At 45.1% G+C, this 24,958-nt stretch overlaps 1 protein-coding gene across 7 annotated transcripts in view; it reads right to left on the bottom strand.

Moving 5' to 3' along the window:
* HYKK (hydroxylysine kinase) overlaps nt 1-21,650 on the bottom strand; it is a 30,496-nt gene extending 8,846 nt beyond the window's left edge. For 2 of the 7 annotated variants that reach the window (XM_064383043.1, XM_064383039.1), the window contains exons 1-4: nt 20,513-21,346; nt 15,551-15,892; nt 13,906-14,045; nt 1,396-1,579 (exon numbers count right to left, since the gene is read on the bottom strand). In XM_064383043.1, the coding sequence (XP_064239113.1) occupies nt 1,396-1,579; nt 13,906-14,045; nt 15,551-15,892; nt 20,513-20,552 (706 nt within the window). In that variant the 5' untranslated portion in view covers nt 20,553-21,346. Of the gene's footprint in view, nt 1-1,395; nt 1,580-13,905; nt 14,046-15,550; nt 15,893-20,512; nt 21,347-21,555 lie in introns of those variants that run through there. The other 5 variants (XM_012457732.2, XM_012457727.3, XM_012457725.3 and 2 more) reach the window with 5 other exon arrangements.
* Between the last annotated feature and the right edge of the window lie 3,308 nt (nt 21,651-24,958).

Raw genomic sequence — 24,958 nt, 5'->3', positions numbered from 1 at the left:
TGGATTTGTGATGTGAGAGAAGGAACAAATGGAGCCTGATGACTCCTAACTTTTTGTCTAGATTAATTAGGTGAATGGTGGATACCATTTTAATGAGATGAAGAAGACTGGGGGAAAAACAGGTTTGAAGGGGAAAAAAATCACCTCTTTTCACACTACACCTTACATTGTGTTTACACAAAGTAAGTAAATACTAAGGCCTATCTTAGGCCTTGCTAGAAATGCCCTTCAGTTCCTTGCCCTTTTTTTTTTCTTTTCAGGCGGATTTTGCTCTGTTGCCTAGGCCAGAGTGCAGTGGCGCAATCTCGGCTCACTGTAACCTCCACCTCCAGGGTTCAAGGGATTCTTCTGTCTCAGCCTCCCAAGTAGCTGAGATTACAGCTTGGCCTCCCAGATCCATCCGCCTTGGCCTCCCAAAGTGCTGGGACTATAGGCGTGAACCACCATGCCCAGCCAGTTCCTTGCCTTTGACCAGTACTTAATACTGGATGAAAAGGCTGGTTATATCTAGACATATACCCTAGAGAAACCCTTGTCTGTATACACAGGGAGATATATACTAGAGCAGTGGTTCCCAACCTTTTTGGCACGAGGGACTGGTTTCATGGAAGACAATTTTCCATGAACAGGAGAAGGGTGAAGGATGGTCTTGGGATAAAACTATTCTACCTCAGATCATCAGGCATTAGATTCTCACTGAAATCCCTTGCACGTGCTGGTCACAGTAGGGTTTGTGCTCCTATGAGAATCTAATGCTGCTGCTGATCTGACAGGAGGCGGAGCTCAGGTGGTAATGCTTGCTGGCTGCTCACCTCCTGCTGTGTGGCCCAGTTCCTGGGGTTTGGGGACCCTTGTACTACAGTGTTCATTGCAGCATCATTTATGTAGCAAAGAAATGGGAAGCAACCTAAAATTCCATTAACAAGAGAATAGACCAAAAAATCATAGTACATGCTAATAAATTATGGCATATTCATACTATGGAATACTATTTAGTAGTTAAACTAATAAACTAAAACCACAAATATTCATATGGATCAATCTGCAAAACATGTTGAATAAAAAAGCAGGTTGCAGAATAATAATACACAGTGTGATACCATTGATAGAAAGTTCGAAAAACACAAACCCCTACTATACCTAATTTATAAATCATACATAGGTCGTGTGCAAATTTAATGGGAAGAAGAGAGGTAGACTAATGTAAAGTTTAGAGGAGGCTTCAATGTAGCAATTTTGAGGAAAGTAAAAATATTATTCTTTAAAAAGCGATAGAGCAAATATGGCAAAATTTTAAGATTTGATAAAGCTAAATTGTACCTCTGTACTTCTCTGATGATGCGTAATTCGGCAGTTTAAATATCAAGAAAAATGTTTAATTGGGAGAATACTCACATTCTCGAAAATGACTTAATTTGGTCATTACTTCCTCCTTGAACAGATGAATGACCTGCTCGACAATCTCTCGGTTTCGATTCTGGCCCAGGGCATATAGGTATTTCTCCAGAAGAGGAACATTTTTCAGATTCCAGATGAAGTTCTCCCGATGAAGACTGCTTAGCTTTGGGTGATGGAATTTCTAAATTGAAAGCAAGATATTCTTAGTCTCCCTTGACAGAGCAACCACTGCTGAGAGAGGTGAGAGGTACTGCACATTTATTTTTATTTTTATTTTTGAGATGGAGTCTTGCTTTGTTGCGCAGGCTGGAGTGCAGTGGTGCGATCTTGGCTCACCACAACCTCCGCCTCCTGGGTTCAAGTGATTCTCCTGCCTCAGCCTCCTGAGTAGCTGGGATCGCAGGCGTGCATCACTATGCCTGGGTAATTTTTTTGTGTATTTTTAGTAGAGCTAGGATTTCACCATGTTGGCTGGGCTGGTCTCTATCTTCTGACTTCAGGCGATCCACCCAGCTGGGCCTTCCAAAGTGCTGGGATTATAGGCGTGAGACACTCCAGTGTTGCACATTTTTAATCAACCAGATCTTGTAGAACTCACTATCACAAGGGATCTGCTGTTTCAGAAGACGACCTGCTCTACACTGGCCAGGGAGTCTCTGAGAGAGAGAGCTGGCATTCTCTCATGGTCATTGACTTGCCCCATTTACTTTAATTCACAAAATAGTAAGCCCTTCATAGCCGTGCATGATCTCTCAGTTTGGAGAGCACATTCCCAGCTCACTTGATCCTCATAATTATGTGAAGATAGGCATTACTGCCCACAGCTTACACAAGAAATGGGAGGCAGCTCTAAAGAACTCTGTTGTCACCCATGCCCCTTGTTACCTCTCTGACTTCATCTTCTACTGCCTTTGCCCCTCTACTCCAACTCCCCTGGCCTCCCTGCTGTTCTAGGAACATGCTAGGCATGTTCCCACCTCACAGCCTTTTCCTTTGCTTTTGCTGTTTCCTTTTTTGGCAATGCCTTTGGCCAGATATCCACATGGTTAGTGCCCTCATTTTTGCCAGCTCTTTACTCAAAAAACACCTTCTCTGTGAGAATGTCCTGACCACCTTCTAGAATTTCATCCCTCTCTCTCTCTGATATTCTGTACCTGTTGTCTCTGCTTAGTTTTTCTTCTTCCTTTTTTTTTTTTTTTTTTTGAGACGGAGTTTCGCTCTTGTTACCCAGGCTGGAGTGCAATGGTGCGACCTCGGCTCACCGCAACCTCTGCCTCCTGGGTTCAAGCAATTCTCCTGCCTCAGCCTCCTGAGTAGCTGGAACTACAAGCGTACGCCACCGTGCCCAGCTAATTTTTGTATTTTTAATAGAGATGGGGTTTCACCATGTTGACCAGGATGGTCTCAATCTCTTGACCTCGTGATCCACTCACCTTGGCCTCTCAAAGTACTGGGATTATAGGCGTGAGCCACCGCGCCCGGCCAGTTTTTCTTCTTATCACTTTTGCTATGGTAATATTTTGCTAACATTTATCATAGTTCAACTTATTTTACTGTCTACCCTCATTAGAATATAAACCCCATAAGGGGTAGGGCTATTTTTTGTCTGTTTCGTTCACTCCTGTATCCCCACACCTAGAACAGTGCCTGGTACATTGAAAGCCCTGCTCGAGCAGTATTTGCTGAATTAAAGGATGTTCTTAGAACACAGAATTCTGGAATTGGAAGGCCTTTAGACTTTGACCACTCTATCTAAAGTTGTAAATAATTTTCACTATCATTGCATGAATGCAGAAACTGAGGTTTGCAGAGGGATAACGACTTGTTATTACAAGGCTGAGGGAGGACCTAGATCTTCTGACTCACAGTTCGGACCTCTTTCACAGAGTGGGTGCTGGAAGGTGCCTTGATGCTCATCCAGTGAAATATGTTTCAAACTTTTTTGACCATGACTTGCAGTAAGAATTATATTTTACATCATAACCCCAGTATACAGGCACACACACATATAAAGAAAAAGTCCCAGTAAACAATCCTTAGACTATTACATGTGACATATTCTGATGTTTTTAAAAATTATATTCTGGCTGGGTACAGTGGCTCATGCCTGTAATCCCAGCACTTTGGGAGGCTGAGGTGGGTGGATCATTTCAGGTCAGGAGTTCGAGACCAGACTGGCCAACATGGTGAAACCCCATCTCTACTAATAATACACAAAATTAGCTGGGCATGGTGGTGAGTGCCTGTAGGCCCAGCTACTTGGGAGGCTGAGGCAGGAGAATCGCTTGAACCTGGGAGGCAGAGGCTGCAGTGAGCAGAGATTGCGCCACTGCACTGCAGCCTGGGTGACACAATGAGATTCTGTCTCAATAAATAAATAAATAAAATAAATAAATATATTCTGTTTATTTTAAAAGTTCCTCTAAATGGATTTCAGTACTCACTATTATGACCGGGAGTTTTGAGAACCTTCCCCTGACGCTTCTCTTAAGAGTAGCATTTTCTTGCTAAACGGTCATGTATCCTGTTTGAATACTTGCTGACATGGTTTGGGGATGTGGCCCCACCAAATCTCATGTTGAACTGTAATCCCCAGTATCACAGGTGGGGCCTGGTGGGAGGTGATTGGATCATAGGGGTGGTTTCTTATGAATGGCCTAGCACTATCTCCTTGTGCTGTTCTTGTGATAGTGAGTGAGTTCTTGTGAGATCTGGGTTTTTTGTTTTGTTTTGTTTTTTGAGATACAGTCTCTCTCTGTTGCCCAGGCTAGAGTGCAGTGGTATGATCTTGGCTCACTGCCACCTCTGCCTCCCAGGTTCAACTGATACTCCTGCCTCAGCCTCCCGAGTAGCTGGGATTACAGGCACCTGCCACCACGCCTGGCTAATTTTTGTAATTTTAGTAGAGATGGGTTTTACCACATTGGCCAGGCTGATCTCAAACTCCTGACCTCAAGAAGGCTGCAGAAATTTGCATAAGTTAAAAGGAGCCAAGTGCTAATAGCCAAGACAATGGGGAAAGGGTCTTAAAGTCCTTTCAGAGACTTGTATCCAGGAGGGCTAGGAGGACAGGATGGTTTTATGGGCCAGGCCCAGGACCCTGCTGCCCTACACAACCTTGGGATATTGCTCCCTGCATTTCTGTTGTGCCACCTCCAGCCATGGATCGAAGGGTTATGGTACTACAAGTACAGCTTGGACCACTTCTTCAGACAGTGCAAGCTTAGAAGCCTTGGTGGTTTCCACGTGGTGTTAAGCCTGTGGGTACACAGAGTTTAAAAGTTGAGGCTTAGGAGCCTCTGCCTAGATTTCAGAGGATGTATGGAAAGCCTGGATGCTCAGGCAGAAACCTGCCGCAAGGGTGGAGCCCTCATGGAGAACTTCTCCTAGGACACTGCGGAGGAGAAATGCGGGCTTGGAGCCCCTACACAGAGTCCCCACTGGGGCACTGCCTAGTGAAGCTGTGAGAAGAGGGCCATCATCCTCTAGTCCTCAGAATGGTAGATGCACTAACAGTTTGCACCCTACCCCTGGAACTCAATACCAGCCCTTGAGAACAGCCACAGGGGCTGAACCTTGCAAGGCAACAGGGTTGGGCCTGCCCCAGGCCTTGGGAGCCCGCCCCTTGCATCAGTATGCCTTGGATGTGGGACATGGAGTCAAAGGAGATTATTTTGGAGCTTTAAGATTTAATGACTGCCCTGCTGGGTTCTGGACTTGCATGAGGCCTGTAGTCCCTTCCTTTTGGCTGATTTCCCCCTTTTGGAATAGGAGTGTATACCTAATGCCTACACTCCCATTTTATCTTAGAAGTAAACAACTTGTTTTTGATGTTATGGGCTCATAGGCAGAAGGGACTTGCCTTGTCTCAGATGAGACTTTGGACTGTGGGCTTTTGAGTTAATGTTAGAATGAGTTAAACTTTGGAGGGACTATTGAGAAAGGATGGTCGTATTTTGCATTGTGAGAAGGACATGACATTTGGGAGGCCAAGGGCGGAATGATACAGTTTGGTTGTGTGTCTCCACCAAATCTCATGCCAAACTGTAATCCCCAATGTTGGAGGTGGGGCCTCGTAGGAGGTGATTGGATCATGGGGGTGGTGTCTCATGAATGGTTTAGCCCCATCCTCTTGAGGCTGCTCTCGTGACAGTGAGTGTGTTCTCTTGAAATCTCTTGTTTAAAAGTGTGCAGCACACCTTCCTTGCTCTCTCTTGCTCCTGCCCCTGCCGTGTAAGACACCTGCTCCCACTTAGCCTTCCGCCATGATTGGAAGCTTCCTGAAGCCTCCTCAGAAGCAGAAGTCATTATGCTACCTGTACAGCCTGCAGAAGCATAAGCCAATTAAACCTATTTTCTTTATAAATTACCCAGTCTCAGGTATTTCTTTTTTTTTTTTTTCCCCAGGTATTTCTTTATAGCAATTCGAGAATGGACTAACACACTTCCCATGGGAGGTACTTTTTACCCTCGTGGAGATGGCTTTGTGTTTTTCCTTTTGTGGAGTTAAAATCTGCCTCTGCCTCTCTAATAGTATCCATGTCACTGGTTCCAGCTGTGACCTCTGGGGCCATCTGGAACCGGATTAGTCCTCCACATTTTTATAGCACTCCTGCTCCCTTGCAGTCCTCTCCGTTTTTTTTTTTTTTTTTTTTTTTGAGTCTAAGTTTGTTGCCCAGGCTGGAGTGCAGATGCATAATAGCTCACTGCAACCTCTGCCACCCGGGTTTAAGTGATTCTCATGCCTCAGCCTCCCAAGTAGCTGAAATTTCAGGCATGTGTCACCATGCCCAGTTAATTTTTTAGTATTTTCAGTAGAGACAGGGTTTCATCATGTTGGCCAGGCTAGTCTCGAACTCCTGGCCTCAAGTGATCCACCCCTTCAGCCTCTCAAAGTGTTGAGATTACAAGTGTGAGCCACTCTACCTGGCTTTGGAGGCTTACCTCTTTTTTTTTTTTTTTTTTTTTGAGATGGCGTCTCACTCTGTTACCCAGGCTGCAGTATAATGGTGTGATCTCAGCTCATTGCAACCTCCGTCTCCCAGGTTCAAGCGATTCTCCTGCCTCGCCTCCTGCGTAGCTGGGAGTACAGGCGCGAACTACCATGCCCAGCTAATTAAAAAAATTTTTTTTAGTGGAGATGGAATTTCACCATGGTGGCCAGGCTGATCTGGAACTGGAATCTTCTCTTTTGTACCTTTTACGTCCTATGTGTTAAGTGCCAATACAGATCACAAAAACATTCTGCATAGTAAGCACTGAAAATACACTGTTAGGAGCTGTTACTTTTGGGAAGTAGCATTGTGGAGGACTGGAGATAATGGTGGAGAGAAAAACTATTCATTTTATACCTTTCAGTACTGTCTGAAATTTTAACTATGCAAATTTGTTACTTTTTTTTTTTTTTTTTTTGAGACGGAGTCTCGCACTGTCGCCAGGCTGGCGTGCAGTGGCGTGATCTCAGCTCACAGCAACCTCTGCCTCCTGGGTTCAAGCGATTCTCCTGCCTCAGCCTCCCAAGTAGCTGGGATTACAGGCACCTGACACCACACCCAGCTAATTTTTTGTATTTTTTGTAGAGACAGGGTTTCACTATGTTGGCCATAGTCTGGTCTTTAACTCCTGACCTCGTGATCCACCTGCCTTGGCCTCCCAAAGTGCTGGGATTACAGGCGTGAGCCACTGTGCCCGGCCTACTTTTATTTTTAAAGAAAGTAAAATAGCTGGGTGTTATGGCTCATGTCTGTAATCCCAACTAGTTAGGAGGCTGCAGATAGAGGATCACTAGAGCTCAGGAGTTCAAGATTACCCTGGGCAACATAGAAAGTAAAATATGATATTCCAGTTGGGTTTCCAGTGAAGCGACAGTCTACTCAGGGAAGGCTCTGAGTCAGCTTCTGGAATAGTGGCACGATTGTTCCATGCAGCCATAGACTTCTCAGCTCTAGTATCAGGTACTGAGAAGAATACTGGGATTGAGTCAGAAAGATGTAGGTTTCAACTGGCTCTACCACTTAATATCCCAGATCTTGATTTCCTTAGCAGCAAAGTCAAGCTATCAGTTACCAACTTTACAAACAGTTGTGGATTAACTAAGACATGAAATGAAAACTTCATACATATAGGGGCTCACTACATGTTTGTTAAAATCAGTGTTGTCCTTGATCTGCCAGATTCCTCTGGCCTTTCTTTTTTTTTTTTGAGACAGAGTCTCACTCTGTCGCCAGGCATCAGGTTGGAGTGCAGTGGCGCAATCTCGGCTTACCGCTCCTGGGTTCAAGCAATTCTCCTGCCTCAGCCTCCCGAGTAGCTGGGACTACAGGCACGCGCCACCACACCCAGCTAATTTTTGTATCTTTAGTAGAGATGGGGTTTCACCATGTTGGCCAGGATGGTCTCGATCTCTTGACCTTGTGATCCGCCCACCTTGGCCTCCCAAAGTGCTGAGATTACAGGCATGAGCCACCACGCCTGGCTCCCCTAGCCTTTCTAGCCACTTGGCTCCTTGCTACAGCAACCTGAATTCTTGATAACTTCATCAGCATTCTTTATTAGCCTATCTTAGCCCTCCTCTTCTTATTAGGTTGGTGCAAAAGTAATTGCGGTGTTGGAATTAAAAGTAATGGCAACACCACAATTACTTTTGCACCAACCTAATAGCTTCCTCATTCTCCACCCCATGCCCCAGCTTCCATTTCCCATGCATCTTGTTTCCTCTAGTACAAAGCTTTGACCACAGTCATACTCATAAGCCTGTCCTACATATTTTTCTTTTTTATAATTAATGAAATCTCCTGAGATTGACTTCCAGCCCATCTGTAGACCAAACAACCAAATTCCAGTACGAGTTGGTCCCTTCACTTGTGAACTCCTCAGTTCTGGCCCCTACAATCCCCAGAACTCCTGCCTACTTGGGATCCCCCAGGCCTGCCTGACCACCTGCTGGAAGCTTCAATGGCCCAACCATGTCCCCAGCAGGGCAGCCACAGCTTTGGTCCTGCCTACATGACTAAAATACTATACTTGCGTGTTATCTTTTATAGACTGTACAGTTCTTAGTACTTACAGAAAAACTGAGAACTTAGCTCCTGCAAAGGCATGGGGTGAGACTGGGTGAGGGGATGAGCAACAGGAATAATGCATGATAAAATGCATTGTGATGCCAAGTGAAGAATGCTGAGACTGGGTGAGGGGATGAGCAACAGGAATAATGCATGATAAAATGCATTGTGATGCCAAGTGAAGAATGCTTTGTTCCCTCTAGAGCGCCCTTATCCTCTGTAAGACAACTTAAAATAAGTTGCATAACAGAGCAGCTGATGGCTAAATGCACAGCAAAACCGACTGACCGTCAGCAATGATGTGGTGCTATTTCCCTCTGAAAACGGTATTACTTTTCAGAATATAGCAGGAAAAGTTGAAAGTTCAGTGGCCATAGGCATATGAATGAAGCCCACAGGGCAGAAGGAAAGGTGGCTGGTAAAGGAAAACTATTATGTAACAGACAGTAATTTAAACAGCTCATTTAGTAGGTTTAAGGTAGACAGACTTTACTGAGCACTACAATCACTTCAAAGTTTTGTTTGTTTGTTTGTTTGTTTGTTTGTTTTGAGATGGAGTCTTGCTCTTTTGCCCAGGCTGGATGCAGTGGCATGATCTTGCCTCACGGCAACCTCCGCCTCCTGGGTTCAAGTGATTCTTCTTGCCTCAGCCTCCCAAGTAGCTGAGATTGCAGGTGCCTGCCACCACGCCCTGATAATTTTTGTATTTTTAGTAGAGATGCGTTTTCACTACGTTGACTAGGCTGGTCTCAGACTCCTGACTGCATGTGATCTGCCCACCTTGGCCTCTCAAAGTGCTGGGATTATAGGCATGAGCCACCGTGCCTGGCCCAGTTCAAAGGTTTTTCTAAATAAAATTAACATGTGGGCCAGGCACGGTGGCTCACGCCTGTAATCCCAGCACTTTGGGAGGCTAAGGCGGGCAGACCACAAGGTCATGAGATCGACACCATCCTGGCCAACATGGTGAAACCCCGTCTCTACTAAAAATACAAAAATAATTAGCTGGGCGTGGTGGTGCGCACCTGTAGTCCCAGTTACTCAGGAGGCTGAGGCAGGAGAATCGCTTGAACCCATGAGGCAGAGGTTGCAGTGAGCTGAGATCGCGCCACTGCACTCCAGCTGCCAACAGGGCAAGACTCCATCTCAAAAATAAATAAATAAATAAATAAATAAAATTTATAGGTGAAGAAAATTTCCTAAAAATAAATTTAATTGTAACTATTTAAATCCTAATTATATTAATATGAACAAATGAACATTTTAATGCAAATCCATAAAAGAATTTGCTCAAACTTAATTGAAAACTATTTCAACTGAAATGCTTAATATGTTTACCACCTAAACCCTTGCAGAAGCTCAATAAATATTTGTTGAATAAATGAATAGAGTACAATATAAAATGGTGATTATTGTAAGTATAGGAAAAGGTCTGTGGGTTTATAAACATTTGCTGGGCACCAAGTATGCCCTGGGGCTGTAGAATAGTATGGCACATGGCTAAATGGGTCAGAGAATGTCATCTCTGGAGGATGAGATTACTGGCAACTTAATTTTTCTTTGTATTTTTATCTGGTTTTCTTTAAATAATGAATCGCAGAAGAATTTTTTAATCAGAAGAAAAGGTTACAGTATTTCTATTTGAGGCCCTAAGGGTAAATGAATACTATTTACACTGCAAGATGGTCTTCAGTTTTTGGCCAAGAGGGGTGTAATGGGAGGTTTATCCTCCTGCCAGAAAAAGCAAAAACAGTGGACAAAATACATTAACCACTGGTTTTCAAGTTATTAGATGTTGGGGAATGAAAAACAGTGATCCCTGAGAAAATGAAAACAAACAAGGGGCCAGGTACAGTGGCTCGTGCCATAAACCCAGCACTTTGGGAGGCCGAGGCAGGTGGATCATGAGGTCAGGAGTTCAAGACCAGCCTGGCCAATGTGGTACAACCCTGTCCCTACTAAAAATACAAAAAAAATTAGCTGTGCGGCGGTGGTGCGTGCCTGTTATCCTAGCTACACAGGAGGTTGAGGCAGGACAATCACTTGGGCCTGGGAGGTAGAGGTTGCGATGAGCTGAGATTGTGCCACTGCACTCCAGTCTGGGCGACAGAGTAAGACCTTGTCTCAAAAAATAAAAAATAAAATAAAATAAACAAAGGGATTTCACCCAAGCTCACTGCCTTGACAGAGGATGCAGTGCAGAGAGGGAAGAAGACCCAGATGGCGCCCAGAGGAATCTTGAGTTGAGGAGGTAGAGCTGAGAGTCCCGGGAGACCACGGCAGCTTGAGTTTGCATGACAGATTACCAGAGATGGGAGAGCTGCAGAGATAGCACTCCAGAGAGCTGCATTACGTCCCCCTTGAAAAGTTAGCAGATTGTGTATGATCCATGTGTAAATGTGGGGAAACTACTCAAAATAGGAAAGAGCCGCCTGAAAGGATTAGAGGGAAGAGTACACGGCATGCACAGGGCCAGGAAGAGCGCCTGTTCCTGCCATCCACACTGGAAAACCTTACAGTTCACAAGACGCTGAAGGATTTGGATCAGTAGTAAACTGATCCTCAGGCCCATCTATCAAGTAGTAAAAGCACGACCCCAAAGGATCAAATTGCTTCCAAGTAACTTCACTACATCCACTCAAGGAATCCCAGGAATCCCACGCATAAGAAACATGAAGAAAACGATACAAAGTCACGCCTTATCAACTGCTCAAAACTAGAGATAAAGAGATTTTTTTTTTTAAGATGGAGTCTTGTTCTGTTGACCAGATTGGAGTGTCGTGGTGCGATCTCAGCTCACTGCAACCTCCGCCTCCTGAGTTCAAGTGATTTTCCTGCCTCAGCCTCCAAAGTAGCAGGGACTACAGATGTGCACCACCGTGCCCAGCTAATTTTTGTATTTAAGTAGAGACAGGGTTTTTCATGTCAGCCAGGCTCGTCTCGAACTCCTGACCTCAAGTGATCTGCCCGTCTCAGCCTTCCAAAGTGCTGGGATTACAGGCATGAGCCACTGCACCCAGCCTCAAGAGAAAGTCTTAAAAGCAGCCACGCACATACAAAAGACCTATTATATTCAGAGGAACAATCTGATGGCAGATTTCCTGTTAGAAATAATGCAAGCAGTGAGCCCAAGGAAGCAGAGGTCACGCCACTGCACTCCAGCCTGGGCAACAGATGGAAACGCTGTCTGGAAAAGAAAAGGAAAGAAAAGAGAAATAATACAAGCAAAAGTGGAGCAATGTCTTTCTTCTTTCTTTTCTTTTTTTTTGAGACAGAGTCTTGCTCTGTCACCCAGGCTGGAGTGCAGTGGCATGATGACAACTCACTGCAGCCTAAACCTCCTGGGCTCAGGTGACCCTCCGTCCCACCTCAGCCTCCCAAGTGGCAAGCACTGCCACATCAAGATAATTTTTTGTATTTTTAGTAAAGACAGTGTTTCACCATGTTGCCTAGGCTGGTCCCAAACTCCTGGCCTCAAGTGATCCTCCTGCTTTGGCCTCCCAAAGTGCAGGGATTACAGGCGTGAGCCACCACACCTGGCCTGAACCTCTTTTCTTTATAAATGACCCAGTCTCAGGTATTTCTTTTTCTTTTCTTTTCTTTTCTTTTTTTTTTTTTTGAGACGGAGTTTCACTCTTGTTACCCAGGCTGGAGTGCAATGGCGCGATCTCGGCTCACCGCAACCTCCGTTTCCTGGGTTCAGGCAAATCTCCTGCCTCAACCTCCTGAGTAGCTGGGACTACAGGCACGCGCTACCACACCCAGCTAATTTTTTGTATTTTTAGTAGAGACGGGGTTTCACCATGTTGACCAGGATGATCTCGATCTCTTAACCTCGTGATCCACCCGCCTCGGCCTCCCAAAGTGCTGGGGATTACAGGCGTGAGCCACCGCGCCCAGCTCTTTTTTTTTTTCAGATGCAGTTTCACTCTTGTTGCCCAGGCTGGAATGCAATGGTGTGTTCGCCACTTGCTGCAACCTCTGTCCCCTGGAATCAAGCAATTCTCCTGCCTCAGCCTCCAGAGTTAGCTGGGATTACAGGCATGCACCACCATGCCTGGCTAATTTTGTATTTTTAATAGAGACGTGGTTTCTCCTTGTTGGTCAGGCTGGTCTCGAACTCCTGACCTCAGGTGATCCATCCATCTCAGCCTCCCAAAGTGCTGGGATGACAGGCTTGAGCCACTGTGCCCGGCCTCAGGTATTTCTTTATAGCAGTGTGAGAATGGCCTGTAGTCCCAGTATTTTGGGAGGCGGAGGCGGGAAGATTGCTTGAGCTCAAGAGTTTGAGACCAGGCTGGGCAACATGGTGAAGCCCTGTCACTACAAAAAATACAAAAATTAGGTAGGTGTGGTGGCAGTCTTCTGTAGTCCCAGCTACCTGGGAGGCTGAGGTGGGAGGATTGGTTAAGCCTGGGAAGTTAAGGCTGCATTAAGCTGTGACTGCACCACTGCACTACAGCCTGGGAGACAGAGTGAGACCTTGTCTAAAAAAAAAGCAAAATAAAAGACCAACCCCTTCTCTTCCTCCTCCTCAGCCCACTCAAAGTGAGGATGACAGTGAAGACCTTTATGATGATACATTTCCACTTAATAAATAGTAAATACATCTCCTTTTTCCTATGATTTTTTAAGTAACAGTAAAGGTACTCACAATATTTATTGAATAAATGAAGATGTTTTATGAGCAGGTCTAAAAGGTGCCTGTCATACATTATCTTGTTTCTATAGGACAAAAACATCCTTGACATACATTATTAATTCACTTGCAACTTAGCTATTGCATCATATGGAGCTCCAGCTGATTATACTGTGTCTGGATGAAATCTTCAGGTTTCCATTGGTGAATATTGACTGTTTTCAGTGAGCAGCATAAAGAATAGGATGAATTTCTAAAAATTTAGGTAATCTTTCCAATACACTAGTAAGATTTATTTATTTTTTAATTTAAAAAAAATTTTGGAGACAGTGTTGCTCTGTTGTGCAGACTGGAGTGTAGTGGTATGATCTCAGCTCACTGCAACCTCTACCTCCTGGGCTCAAACGATCCTCCTGCCTCAGTCTCCCGAGTAGCTGAGACTACAGGCATACGCCACCATGCCCTAAATTACTGTATTTTTTAGAAGAGACAAGTTTTCACTATGTTGGCCAGGCTGGTCTCAAACTCCTGGCCTCAAGTGATCCCTCTGCTTCAGCCTCCCAAAGTGCTGAGATTACAGGTGTGGACCACTGCACCTAGCCAACACCAGTAAGAGTTAGGCAGGAGTTAGCCTTACTGTCATAAAATTTATGCATTCTAGAACTCCATTCCCTTCATAACGTACCTTAGGTAGAGCACCATACATAAAAAAAGAATCTGATTCTCTTTTTATGTATGGTTTATTTTACAAATAAAATAATAAACAAACCAACATCCCTTAGAATAAAATAAAACCCCAGATCTTACCTCCAGTGTCTTATCCAAGTTGGCAGCTAGCTTTCCAATTTCATACAATAGCTGGGGGCTGATGGGAATCTCAGCGATGGGTCTTCCTGGCAGGTAAGTCAGCAGCCTCACTAAGTAGCTTTTGATTTCAGAGCCACTATCTAAATGGATGAAATGAAATATCCTGTCAATTATTCTAAAAAAATATATATAGATAGATAGATAATTAGATGTAATAGAATTAGAAGCTATTCTGCCTTTGCAAGAAAAGAACAGAAATTTAAAAACTAAAAAATGTGCTAACATGAAACAACTCAGCAGGATTCTGTAAGGCAGAGTTGAGCAGATCAAGTGAGAAGGCAGGATACACAAACCTTAAGAACATTGGAATTGGCCATTTACATACCAACAAAATTATAGCCCTAACTCTGTTGGCCTTAGCTCTACACAAAAATTACCTACTGTGGTAGGTGAATGCAAAAATACATACTATTTTATAAGTTCACAGTTGACGCAAGTGAGGTACAAATAAATGACTTCCAGAATCAGGCTTCTTCAGGGGTAAATTGTGGGACAGCCTGTGTTTGCAACACAGGACAGTAACTACGTCTCAGGGACCACAATGGGCCTCAGGTGTTTGGGGCAATGCAAATTAAGAAAGAATGGTGAACAATGAAGAGAGAAAAAGAAAATCAAGATTTCAAACCTTTAAAAAACTTGAAGAAATTGATTTTAGCCTGCTGTTTAAAGAGCTGAATTCGGCACATCTTAGTATTTTGGTATTTAAAGGTGAAAGGGACTGTCTCACAGATGTGGACTGGTGGCCTTAGGGATTTAAGTGGTCTATGTGTCGAAGGTCACATATACAGTAATGACAAAGTATTCTTGATTTCCAGTATTATGCCATTTTTACTATACCACAGCACCAGAATGTATAGCTTCTCTAAGTAATAAATATATATTATTTTTATTTATTTATTTATTTATTTATTTATTTAAATAACAACAGGCCAGGCATAGTGACTCATGCCTGTAATCCCAGCACTTTGGGAAGCAGGCAGATCACTTGAGGCCAGGAGTTCAAGACCAGCCTGAGCAACATGGCGAAACTCCGTCTCTACAAAAACACTACAAAATTAGCTGGACATGGTGGCATGTGCCTGTAGTCCCAGCTACTCAGGAGACTGAAGTGGGAGGATCACCTGAGCCCAGGAGGTCAAGGTTGCAGCGAGTTGTGACTGTGCCACTGCACTCCAGTCTGGGTGACAGAGGAGTGAGACCCTGTCTCAAAAAACAAAACAAAGTGAAACAAAAAAACAAAAAGAAAACCCCCCAAAACCACCACCAACAAAACAAAAAGCAAAACAAAAAATGTTCCCCTGATTTCCACAGGTCCCCTTAGTGACTATCTGTCAGGGCCTTTCTAAACAGAAAACTTACGCCACACTGGGCTCTAACCACTACTCAGAGGACCAGTCACCACTTTGATGCTGCTGTGGCTTCTCCTAATACTGAAAAACTCACCACTTCTAAAGGTGTACTATTGAGGTTGCTAAAAAAATAAACCACATCTACACTTGGAATTATGAAGCTGCTCTCCATGGTTCTACCTGTGGCCAAATGCAGTGATGTGCGGACAGATGATCGGTGATCGGTCATCTCTTACCTACAGACACAAGCGAAGTTGTATTGTCTCCTTTAGTGCGACACACAGAGGCTGTTGGAAATCCAGCTGCTTTCAGAAACATGACGATGTGATTCTGCACTTCAATCAGGTCTGGATTCTTGCTAGTCTCGGTGTTGCTTATTTTGAGGATGTATTCAGTTGGGCCGTCTTTGGTTTTTGTGATGTAGACATGGAAGTTTTGGTCGTCATAGCTGGGAAGGGGCTGGACCTTGGAAACTTTCAGCCCGAACACTGACTCCATTAGCGCAGAAGCTTGTTCCTCACTGAAAGTGGGTTTGCTGAGAGCCTCTGATTGCCGATCATTTCCACTTGACATTATGTCTAGGGGAACAAAAAGCAACAAACAGAAAGGGGATATAGGATGAATATATTTATTTAAATGATTTTTCTCAAAGCAGACCAATAATGTTTCTATCGATTCTGTACTTCTTTTGATTATTCAGTTGTACTCATAAAGTTAAAAAAAATCAAATCAGTGAATGAGATCAAGAAGTCGATGTTTTGGGCTGGGCACAGTGGCTCACGCCTGTAATCCCAGCATTTTGGGAGGCCGAGGTGGGTGGATCACCTAAAGTTGCTAATTCGAGACCAACATGGAAAAACCCTGTCTCTACTGAAAATACAAAATTAGCTGGCATGGTGGTGCATGCTATAAGTCCAGCTACTCAGGAGGTTGAGGCAGGAGAACTGCTTGAAACCTGGGAGGTGGAGGTTGTGGTGAGCCTAGATCACACCATTGCACTCCAGCCTGGCCAACAAGAGCCAAACTCTGTCTCAAAAAAAAAAAAAGTTGTTTTGGCAAGTGAATACAAATTCTTATAGGACAAATTATTAAACTCACCTCCTAAACGCAGACCAGGAAGGCACCTTAGTATCACCTCATCCAACCCCTCCTCCTCATCATCAATTTTATAGGGGAAAATTTGGTCCTGAGAAGTTAAGTGACTTGCCCAAAGTTACATATTAAGTCACAGTAAGAATTCAGCTCTTGGGCTGCGCATGGTGGTTCAAGCCTGTAATCGCAGCACTTTGGGAGGCAGAGGCAGGCAGATCGCCTGAAGAAAGGAGTTCGAGACCAGCCTGGCCAACATGGTGAAACCCCGTCTCTACTAATAATACAAAAATTGGCCAGGCCTGGTGGTGGATGCCTGTAATCCTAGCTAATCAGGAGGCTGAGGCAGGAGAATCACTTGAACCCGGGAGGTCGAGGCTGCAGTGAGTCGAGATCACACCAGTACACTCCAGCCTGGGCAACAGAGTGAGACTCCGTCACACACACAAAAAGAGAATTCAGCTCTCCAGACTTCAAATCCATGATTATGTCCTTTTGACTATATTCCTACCATTTTAGGTTAAACAATAAATTCAAATACAGTGATCTTTTATAGTCACAGTTTGGTTAAATTATAAGGATCATCATCTAATTTATAACATATATTTCAAAGATAAAAATGGAGATGGATGAGCAAAGTATTGTCTGAGTCACTGGAGGAGATAAGGCCACAGAGCCAAAGAAAACCCTGTATTCACTGTATTAACCTGAAAGAGGACTAGGGGCTTAAAATTAAGGTCAGTTACAAATAAAGTTACATTTGAGTTTGTGTCCTATGAAATTAATATCTGCCAAAATTGTGACAGAGCTGAGAGGGAGAAAAATTACTAGAGCCTAAGGAAAGACATACTTGAGAAGGCAGATTTGATTTTTTTTTTTTTAAAGATAGAGATGGGGGGGTCTTACTTTGTTGCCCAGGTTGGTCTCGAACTCCTGGCCTCAAGCGATCCTCCCTCCTACTTCAGCCTCCCAAAGTGCTGGGATTACAGGTGCGAACCACTGGACCCGGCCTGAGTTGAATTTCTTTTTTTGAAACCAGGTCTTGCTCTGTCGCCTAGGCTGGAGTGCAGTAGTGTGATCATGGCTCACTGCCGCCTCAACCACCAGGCTCAGTGATCCTGAACATCAGCCTCCTGGGTAGCTGGGACTACAAGAGCAGGCCACCACGCCAAGCTAATTTTTTGTATTTTTTGTAGAGACAGGCTTTCACCATGTTGACCAGGCTCAGGCTGGTCTTAAACTTCTGAGCTCAAGCAATCTGCCCGCCTCAGCCTCCCAAATTGCTAGGATTACAGGCATGAACCACTACACTGGGCCTTGAATTTTTAAGTATGATTTGGATACATGGGGGAGGGAGGAGACTGTTTTCTTTCACTTGGTAATTCCACCCTCTGCTACCCAGAACTGGTGTATTTCCTGAGCATCCAGGTACATATGAAAGACAATGTAGGGTTTCTGAACATCCTTCAGGAACCCAAATATTTAAGGTCCTTACAATCTCATTTTGTTTTCCCAAAATAGTTTTGTTCTAATCCTTCTTTCATACTGAGTTGTAAATAATTGATAACATCTTGAGGGTGAATTGCATTGTAGGGTATGTTTTGATTGCTGTTCAGGAGACGCCGTATTATATAAAAAGAATCTATGGGCTGGGCACAGTGGCTCATACATGTAATCCTAGCCAGCACTTTGGGAGGCTACGGTGGGAGAATTACTCAAGGCCAGGAGTTCAAGACTTGTCTGGGCAATATAATGAGATCCCTCTTCTATTAAAAATGAATGAATGAATGGTTAGCTTTTATGGAAAATGGAAGACCTGTTCCTTCTGACGGAGAAGGGACATGAGAGGACTTTCTGAGAGGCAAGTGTTCTATATTTTGATTAGGCTTTGGTTACATGGCTTACATTTGTCAAAACTTAACTTAAAACTTAAGTGAACTAGTAAGATCTGTGAATATCAACTTACCTTTAAAAAAGAAAGAGCCCTTCTGGGAAATTGGCTAGAACAAAGGAGGTGAATCTTAGGACTTCCTTGGAACACCCAAAAATCAGACCATATGCCTGTTAATGCCTAATTTCTTTGGCTCTGTCACAGCAAAAGCCCACCTAACTCCAGTGAGGAAAAGGGGATAACTTTCAGGGAGATACACCAGAAAGCTAATGTATGACCCCCACCCTGCCTCAGTCCCAGGGCTATAGCCTGACGACTCAAGTTAAAATAATGGTAGGTCAAGCACAGTGGCTCACACCTGTAATCCCATCACTTCGGGAGGTCGAGATGGATGCATCACCTGAGGTCAGGAGTTCGAAACCAGCCTGGCCAACATGGCAAAACCCCATCTCTACTAAAAATTCAAAAAAACTTAGCTGGGCATGGTGGTGGGTGCCTATAATCCCAGTTACTCAGGAGGCTGAGGCAGGAGAATCACTGGAAAACGTGTGGGGGGGGCTTGGGGAGTGGTAGGGGGTGGAGGTTGCAACAAGAGTGCATTACTTTACTCCAGCCTGGGTGAAAAAGTGAAACTCAATCTCAAAAAAAAGAAAAGAGAAAGAAAGAAAAAGAAAATAAGGGAAAGGTGACCCTCAAATGCTAACCACTCGCCCACCACATGGGCCTTCCCTGATCCTACCCAAAGTGATTGCTCCAGCCTCTAAACTTGCATAGCTGTGCACTGGTCAGTTTCCATCACCTGTTGAGACAAGTCAATGCATTCTTGACAATCATGTTTCCTGTTTACTTTCTAACCAGGCATTTGCTTTCAGAAGCAAGTTGAGCCATTCAGATTTTGTTCACTGAAGATATTGTGACAAAGCCTAAATGGAGTTTCAAAACAATCTTTGCACTTGAAACTTCTGGGAACCAACATATCCTGTCACACTGTATTTAGGCTTAAAACTTAACAAGGAATTTATCTTTTTGAGACAGAGTCTTGCTCTGTCACCAGGCTGAAGTGCCATGGTGATCTTGGCTCACTGCAACCTCTGCCTCCCAGGTTCAAGTGATTCTCCTGCCTCAGCCTCCCAAGTAGCTGGGACTACAGGAGCGCGCCACCACACCCAGCTAATTTTTTTATTTTTTACTAATAGACATGGAGTTTCACCATGTTGGCCATGATGGTCTGGATATCTTGACCTCGTGATCCACCCACCTCGGCCTCCCAAAGAGTTGGGATTACAGGCATGAGCCACCGTGCTGGCCGGAATTTGAACATTTCTTCTGGAGATATGTAAACTGATATATGCCAGGTATTCAGAATGTAATATGAATTGAAGCATTAACTCCAAGATGAAATCCTGGAGTCATTTTCAAGTCCCAAAGCGTTAAAGATGTCAGAACAATTCCGAATTTGACATGAATTGTAAGTTCTTAAAGTTGGAAGGAACCTTAGAGGCAACTGGTGAAGACCAATTTCCTTTCTAGTCCAGATGTTCCCATAAAATCTTTGACTTGTTAAGCTCCTGTGTGGAAAGCTTTGTTTTCCACAGCTGTGTAACAGGAAGGTTGTTAGGGCTGGCCATCCAAAGAGACTTGTGTAATAAAAAGTCGTGTTGGGAGAAACAGGACATATTTTAGTCCCGGCTCTGCTACCTAACCTCTGAAACTTGTGGACTAGTGATGTCTCCTCTAAAACCGAGTTGGACTAGATGATTACTACAAGGCCCCTCTAGCTCTAGTATTCTATGCCTCTAAAGTTCTTTCAAGTTTGCCTTTTTTCTTTAAACAAGGATTCCAAATCATAGAACTAATAGCACAGATCAAGTCAACTCCTGAAAGTAAATAAAAAGAAATAAAAAATATGTTTATCAGACACGTCTGTCTTCATCAAATGTCTCCTCTGTATAGAGGGGATTCTTTATTATTTTTTTTTTAGACAGGGTGTGTCACTCTGTCACCCAGGCTGGAGTACAGTGGCCCCATCATGGCTCATTGCAGCTTCCAACTCCTGGGCTCAAGGGATCCCCCCACCTCAGCTTCCCAAGTACCTGGGACTGCAGGCAGGTGCCACCATGCCTGGCTTTTTTTTTTTTTTTTTACTTTTTGAAGAGACAGGATCCCACTATGTTGCCCAGGCTGGTCCCAAACTTCTGGGCTCAAGCAATTCTCCTACCTTGGTATCCCAAAGTGCTGGGATTACAGGTGCAAGCCATCGTGCCGGTCCTTTTTTTTTTCTTTTTTTAAAGAGACAGTGTCTCACTATGTTGCCTACTCACGCATTTTTAAAAAATTATTATTATTTTTTTCCTACTTCATTCAAAGGGAGAGGAGGAATTCAGGTCCTGTAGGTCGTTAGTCTGTATATCCAGCCAACAGTATTTTAACTCCTAAAAAAGCCCGCAGGAAGCAAGTGTTTTCCAACTCCACAACTGTCTGCACAAGAATCTCACCGCCTTTGTTGTACAGCCAGGGGGACTGGCCCTTAAACTCTGTACTTTGTTCAAGGTATGCCAGACAAGAAACAGGAGTCATTCTTCTTTCCTGTCCGTCACTCCCAACGCTTAAGAAAGTCTAGTAAATTCTACCTTAGCATGTCTTCCAACTCCACCTTTCTTCTCCTACATTCCCTTTTGCTGTGTCCTTCCAAGGGATTATACCCAATCTCCGTATTCTCAGCCCCTAAGCTTGTCCCTTATTTAATATTAAATGATGAACCAAGGGTGACCTTCACTCCACAGACCCACGGGGCGGTTCACGAAACAAAAAAGGGATCCCCAAACAGAAGGGCGGGGAATCTAGCATCCACAGATTTGCAAAGACAATGGGGCATTACTAGGTGCTTTTAAGGGTCCTCCTGGTGGGTGAGCGGGCTGCGGAGGGACTGCTGAACCCAGAAGCAGGAAAAGAGAGGAGGAGGGCGCGTGAGTCAGGTCCGCAGCGTTATCGTGAGGTCCTGTGGAGCTCAGACTGCGCCCAGCAGACATCTGCCAGGCGGGGCTGGCCTCGGCGGCCTCTCGGTGCCAGCCTTCATTCTGGGGTCCCAGCCCCGCCCTCCTGGGTACAGGTGAGGTCCGGGGAGGAGGGTGACTTGCCCGTCTCGCCCGCAGCGAGCTGAGGGGCGCTGGGAGAGCCTGCGGCTCCACACCCGCAGCGAGCCTCCCTGCCCTCCGCCGCGGGGCCGCGGGGCTCGTCTCTGCTCCCTCTTCCTCGTCTCACCGGCAGCGACCCGACGTCCTGGGGCGAATCCCGCTCTCCAGCAGCCGGGTACTGCGGCCGTGGCCCCGCGCTCGCGCTGGGAGGTAGAGCAGGGGCCCAGGCCCGCGCCCCTCCTCCGAGTCCCGCGAGCCTGACTTCTGATTGGCCCCTCCGGGTCCCCCGCCGCCCGTCAGCGCAGAAATACTGGAAGGCGGGGCGCGGCCGGGAGACCAGGCCTCTTCCCGGCCCCGCCTCGGAGGCTGCGAACAGGAATTCCGAGATCGGGCTTCTGATTGGCTCCCTGTAACCCTGCCCCGCCTTCTCAGGGTGAGTATCCCAGTCAGAATCCGGCTACTTTTTCAAGAACTCGGCTTCTTATTCCAGATGGGCTCTCTGGGTTGCAGCCCCACCCCCGAGTGGGCGGGCTCTCGGCTCTTGAGTGGCACCTCGGAGTTACCCCGGGGCCACTTAGTGATGGCGGTAACACTGACAGCTGCTCACCTACATCCACGTTTTTGTTTCCCAGCCTTCCCTCCTTCTGCTGGATGCATGTATGCTGGAGGCCACCTTTGGAAAACGTGGCCCCAGGGAGACTGGACCCCATCCCAGCCCGAGGAACTTCAAGGGTCCTGAGGTTGCAGTCAGCAGATTGCGCCACTGCACTCTAGCCTAGGTAACAAAGTGAGATTCCGTCTCAAAAAACCGAAACAGAACAAAAACCCCGAACGGTCTTATTTATCCAGTAGGAATACTAGCTCCTAGTACTGACAGGAAACGAGAAACCTAGCGGTCATAGAGCCTCAACAGACGCTGGTCACCCTGCTCCCAGTTTAGGCTCTTGCCACAGCACTAGTTTTCCCCTCTCTTCCCAAACCATTTAATTCAACATAATAGGTGTGTAGGGAGACTGAAGTCCTCCCCTCCAACAGGCTTTCCAGGGGCTGGGGTCACCGCGGTTCGGGTCTCCTGTGGATGAATGAATCATTCATTTACACTGAGAAATATAACTGGTGATTGGGTCAGACTCTTCATGTAGGTAGTGCAGTCAGTGGGCTCTCTTTCTGCGGTAAAGTCCGCAGAGACCCCATGATTTTCAGAAGGCTATACGAGATTCAAGGGGTAAGAGGCAGGTTAGTGGGATGATCTTAACTGTCAAGGGCATGAGGCCCTGATAAACAGCTTGATGCCCTTTTCCAGCCAAGCAGGACTTCTCCGCTAAGTGGGAGCACTCCATCTACTGGAGACTACTGGAAGAGTCCTGGGCACTGGTCCACTCATGCCTGCAACTTGGTCTTCTGTCAGGATATAACACACTTGGGTTATCTAGTCACCCTGATTGACTTGGATGATTCCCAAACGTATCAACCACCTACTGAGGGAGGCTTCTTCCCCTGCTTTAGATACAGTTCTTACCTGCTTCACTTCTAATCACCAAAAAGCAGGGCTGTTTTTCACAACCCCAGGGGAACATAATATCTCATTCATTTAGCTTGTCGAAGAGTGATTTCAACTTGGATTTTCTGTAATCAGAATTGGAATCCAGCTCCCTTAGGCCTCTCTGTGTGCTTTTTCCCTTGAGTGGCTTCTCAATTACTTCCACCTCTCATTATTCCACCTGTATTGGTCTTTTTCTACTTCTCTTGCAACAGGGAATGGGAATTAAGACTGATTCTGGAAATTGTGACAACTGGAGGCAGGGCTACTGGATCCACAACTGCCCTTTTTGGAATGTGCCTGTTTACACTCCCTGAATTCTTTAGAAATGCTGTATTTGGTAGGGCGAGGTGGCTCACTCCTGTAATCTCAGCTTTTTGGGAGGCCGATGGGGGCGGATTACTTGAGCTCAGGAGTTTGAGACCCACCTGGACAACATGGTGAAACCCCATCTCTACTAAACGACAAAAATTAGCTGAATGTGGTGGTGGGTGGCTGTAATCCCAGCTACTAGGAGGCTGAGGCAGGAGAATTGACTGAACCTGGGAGGCGGAGGTTGCAGAGAGCTGAGATTGCACCACTGCACTCTAGCCTGGACGACAGACCAAGACTCCGTCTCAAAAAAGAAAAAAGTACTTTGTAAATTGCCTTTTTCACTTTAAGTGAGCATTTCCTTGTTTTTAAAATATCCTCATACGTAAATCTTTTGTAAATTTTAAATGACTTGTTTAAACTGCTCAGCGTCATACTACTAAGAGAATAAACACCTTTAAAGCTTTTTTGAGACAGAGTCTCAGTCTGTCGCCCAGGAATGCAGTGGCACCATCTCGGCTCACTGCAGCCTCTGCCTCTTGAGGTCAAGGGATCCGCCCACCTGTTTCACGCATAGCTGGGACTACAGGCGCGCGCCACCACGCCCGGCTAATTTTTTGTAGAGACAGGTTTCGCCATGCTTCCCAGGCTGGTCTTGAACTCCTGGGTTAAGTGATCCTCCTGCCTCAGCCTTGCAAAGTCTTGGGATTACAGGCGTGAGCCACTGCACCCGGCCTAAGCCTCTTAATACGTGTTGCCAAATCTTGTTTGATTCTCGATAATGCCAACATTGGCTATCATGATTTTTAAAAGTTCCACCAATGTACAAGATATGTCATTTTACACTGGGCATGGTGTTGCTTTCATGTCTGTAGTCCCAGCTATTACAGGAGTCTCAGGCAGGAAAAGTGCTTGAGCCCAGGAGTTCGAGGACAGCCTAGGCAACATAGTGAGCTCCGTCTCCAAAGGGAAAAAAAAAAAGTCATTTATTTATTTAGTACAATGTATTAATGCTTCTTCAGTTGGCTACTGGACCACTTTAAGTAGTGGCTCTCAAAGACAGCTCAGTGGCTGGTCATGGTGGCTCAGGCCTGTAATCCCAGCAGTCTGGGAGGCTGAGATGGGAGGACTGATTGAGGCCAGGTGTTCAAGACCAGCCTGAGCAACACAGTGAGACCCCCACCTCTGTTTTTATAATTAAAAAAAAAAAAAAGCTCAGTGATAAACTGGAGTGAAACAAAATGAACAGTTTACACTGAGATTACAGAGATGATTTTATGTTATAAAACAATGGCTCAGCAATTTTACGATACTTCCTTTATATATTACAAGTTGTTTAAAATGTTCAAAATTGGCTTTAGTCTCCACAGTGGGCTACAGCTAAAGCAGTGCTTACAGAGAAATTTAAATATTTACATTTACATTGGAGAAAAACTTTTACAAAGCTGGGGGAAAGGAGGAAATTAAGTAACAAAGGAAACATTTAAGAGCAGAAACCAATAAAACAGGAAACAGGCTGGGCTGGTGGTGGCTCACGCCTATAACCCCAGCACTTTGGGAGGCTGAGGAGGGCCGATCACCTGAGGTCAGGAGTTTGAGACCAGCCTGGCCAACATGGTGAAACTCTGTCTCTACTAAAATACAAAACTAAATATTAGCCAGGCATGGTGGCGCACAC

This window comes from Aotus nancymaae, unplaced genomic scaffold (assembly GCF_030222135.1).
Source record: "Aotus nancymaae isolate 86718 unplaced genomic scaffold, 86718_ANA_hifiasm-v0.15.2.pri h1tg000003l, whole genome shotgun sequence".
NCBI lineage: Eukaryota > Metazoa > Chordata > Mammalia > Primates > Aotidae > Aotus > Aotus nancymaae.
Note: the sequence above shows the minus strand (reverse complement) of the source record. Positions and strands in the feature narration are given on the sequence as shown.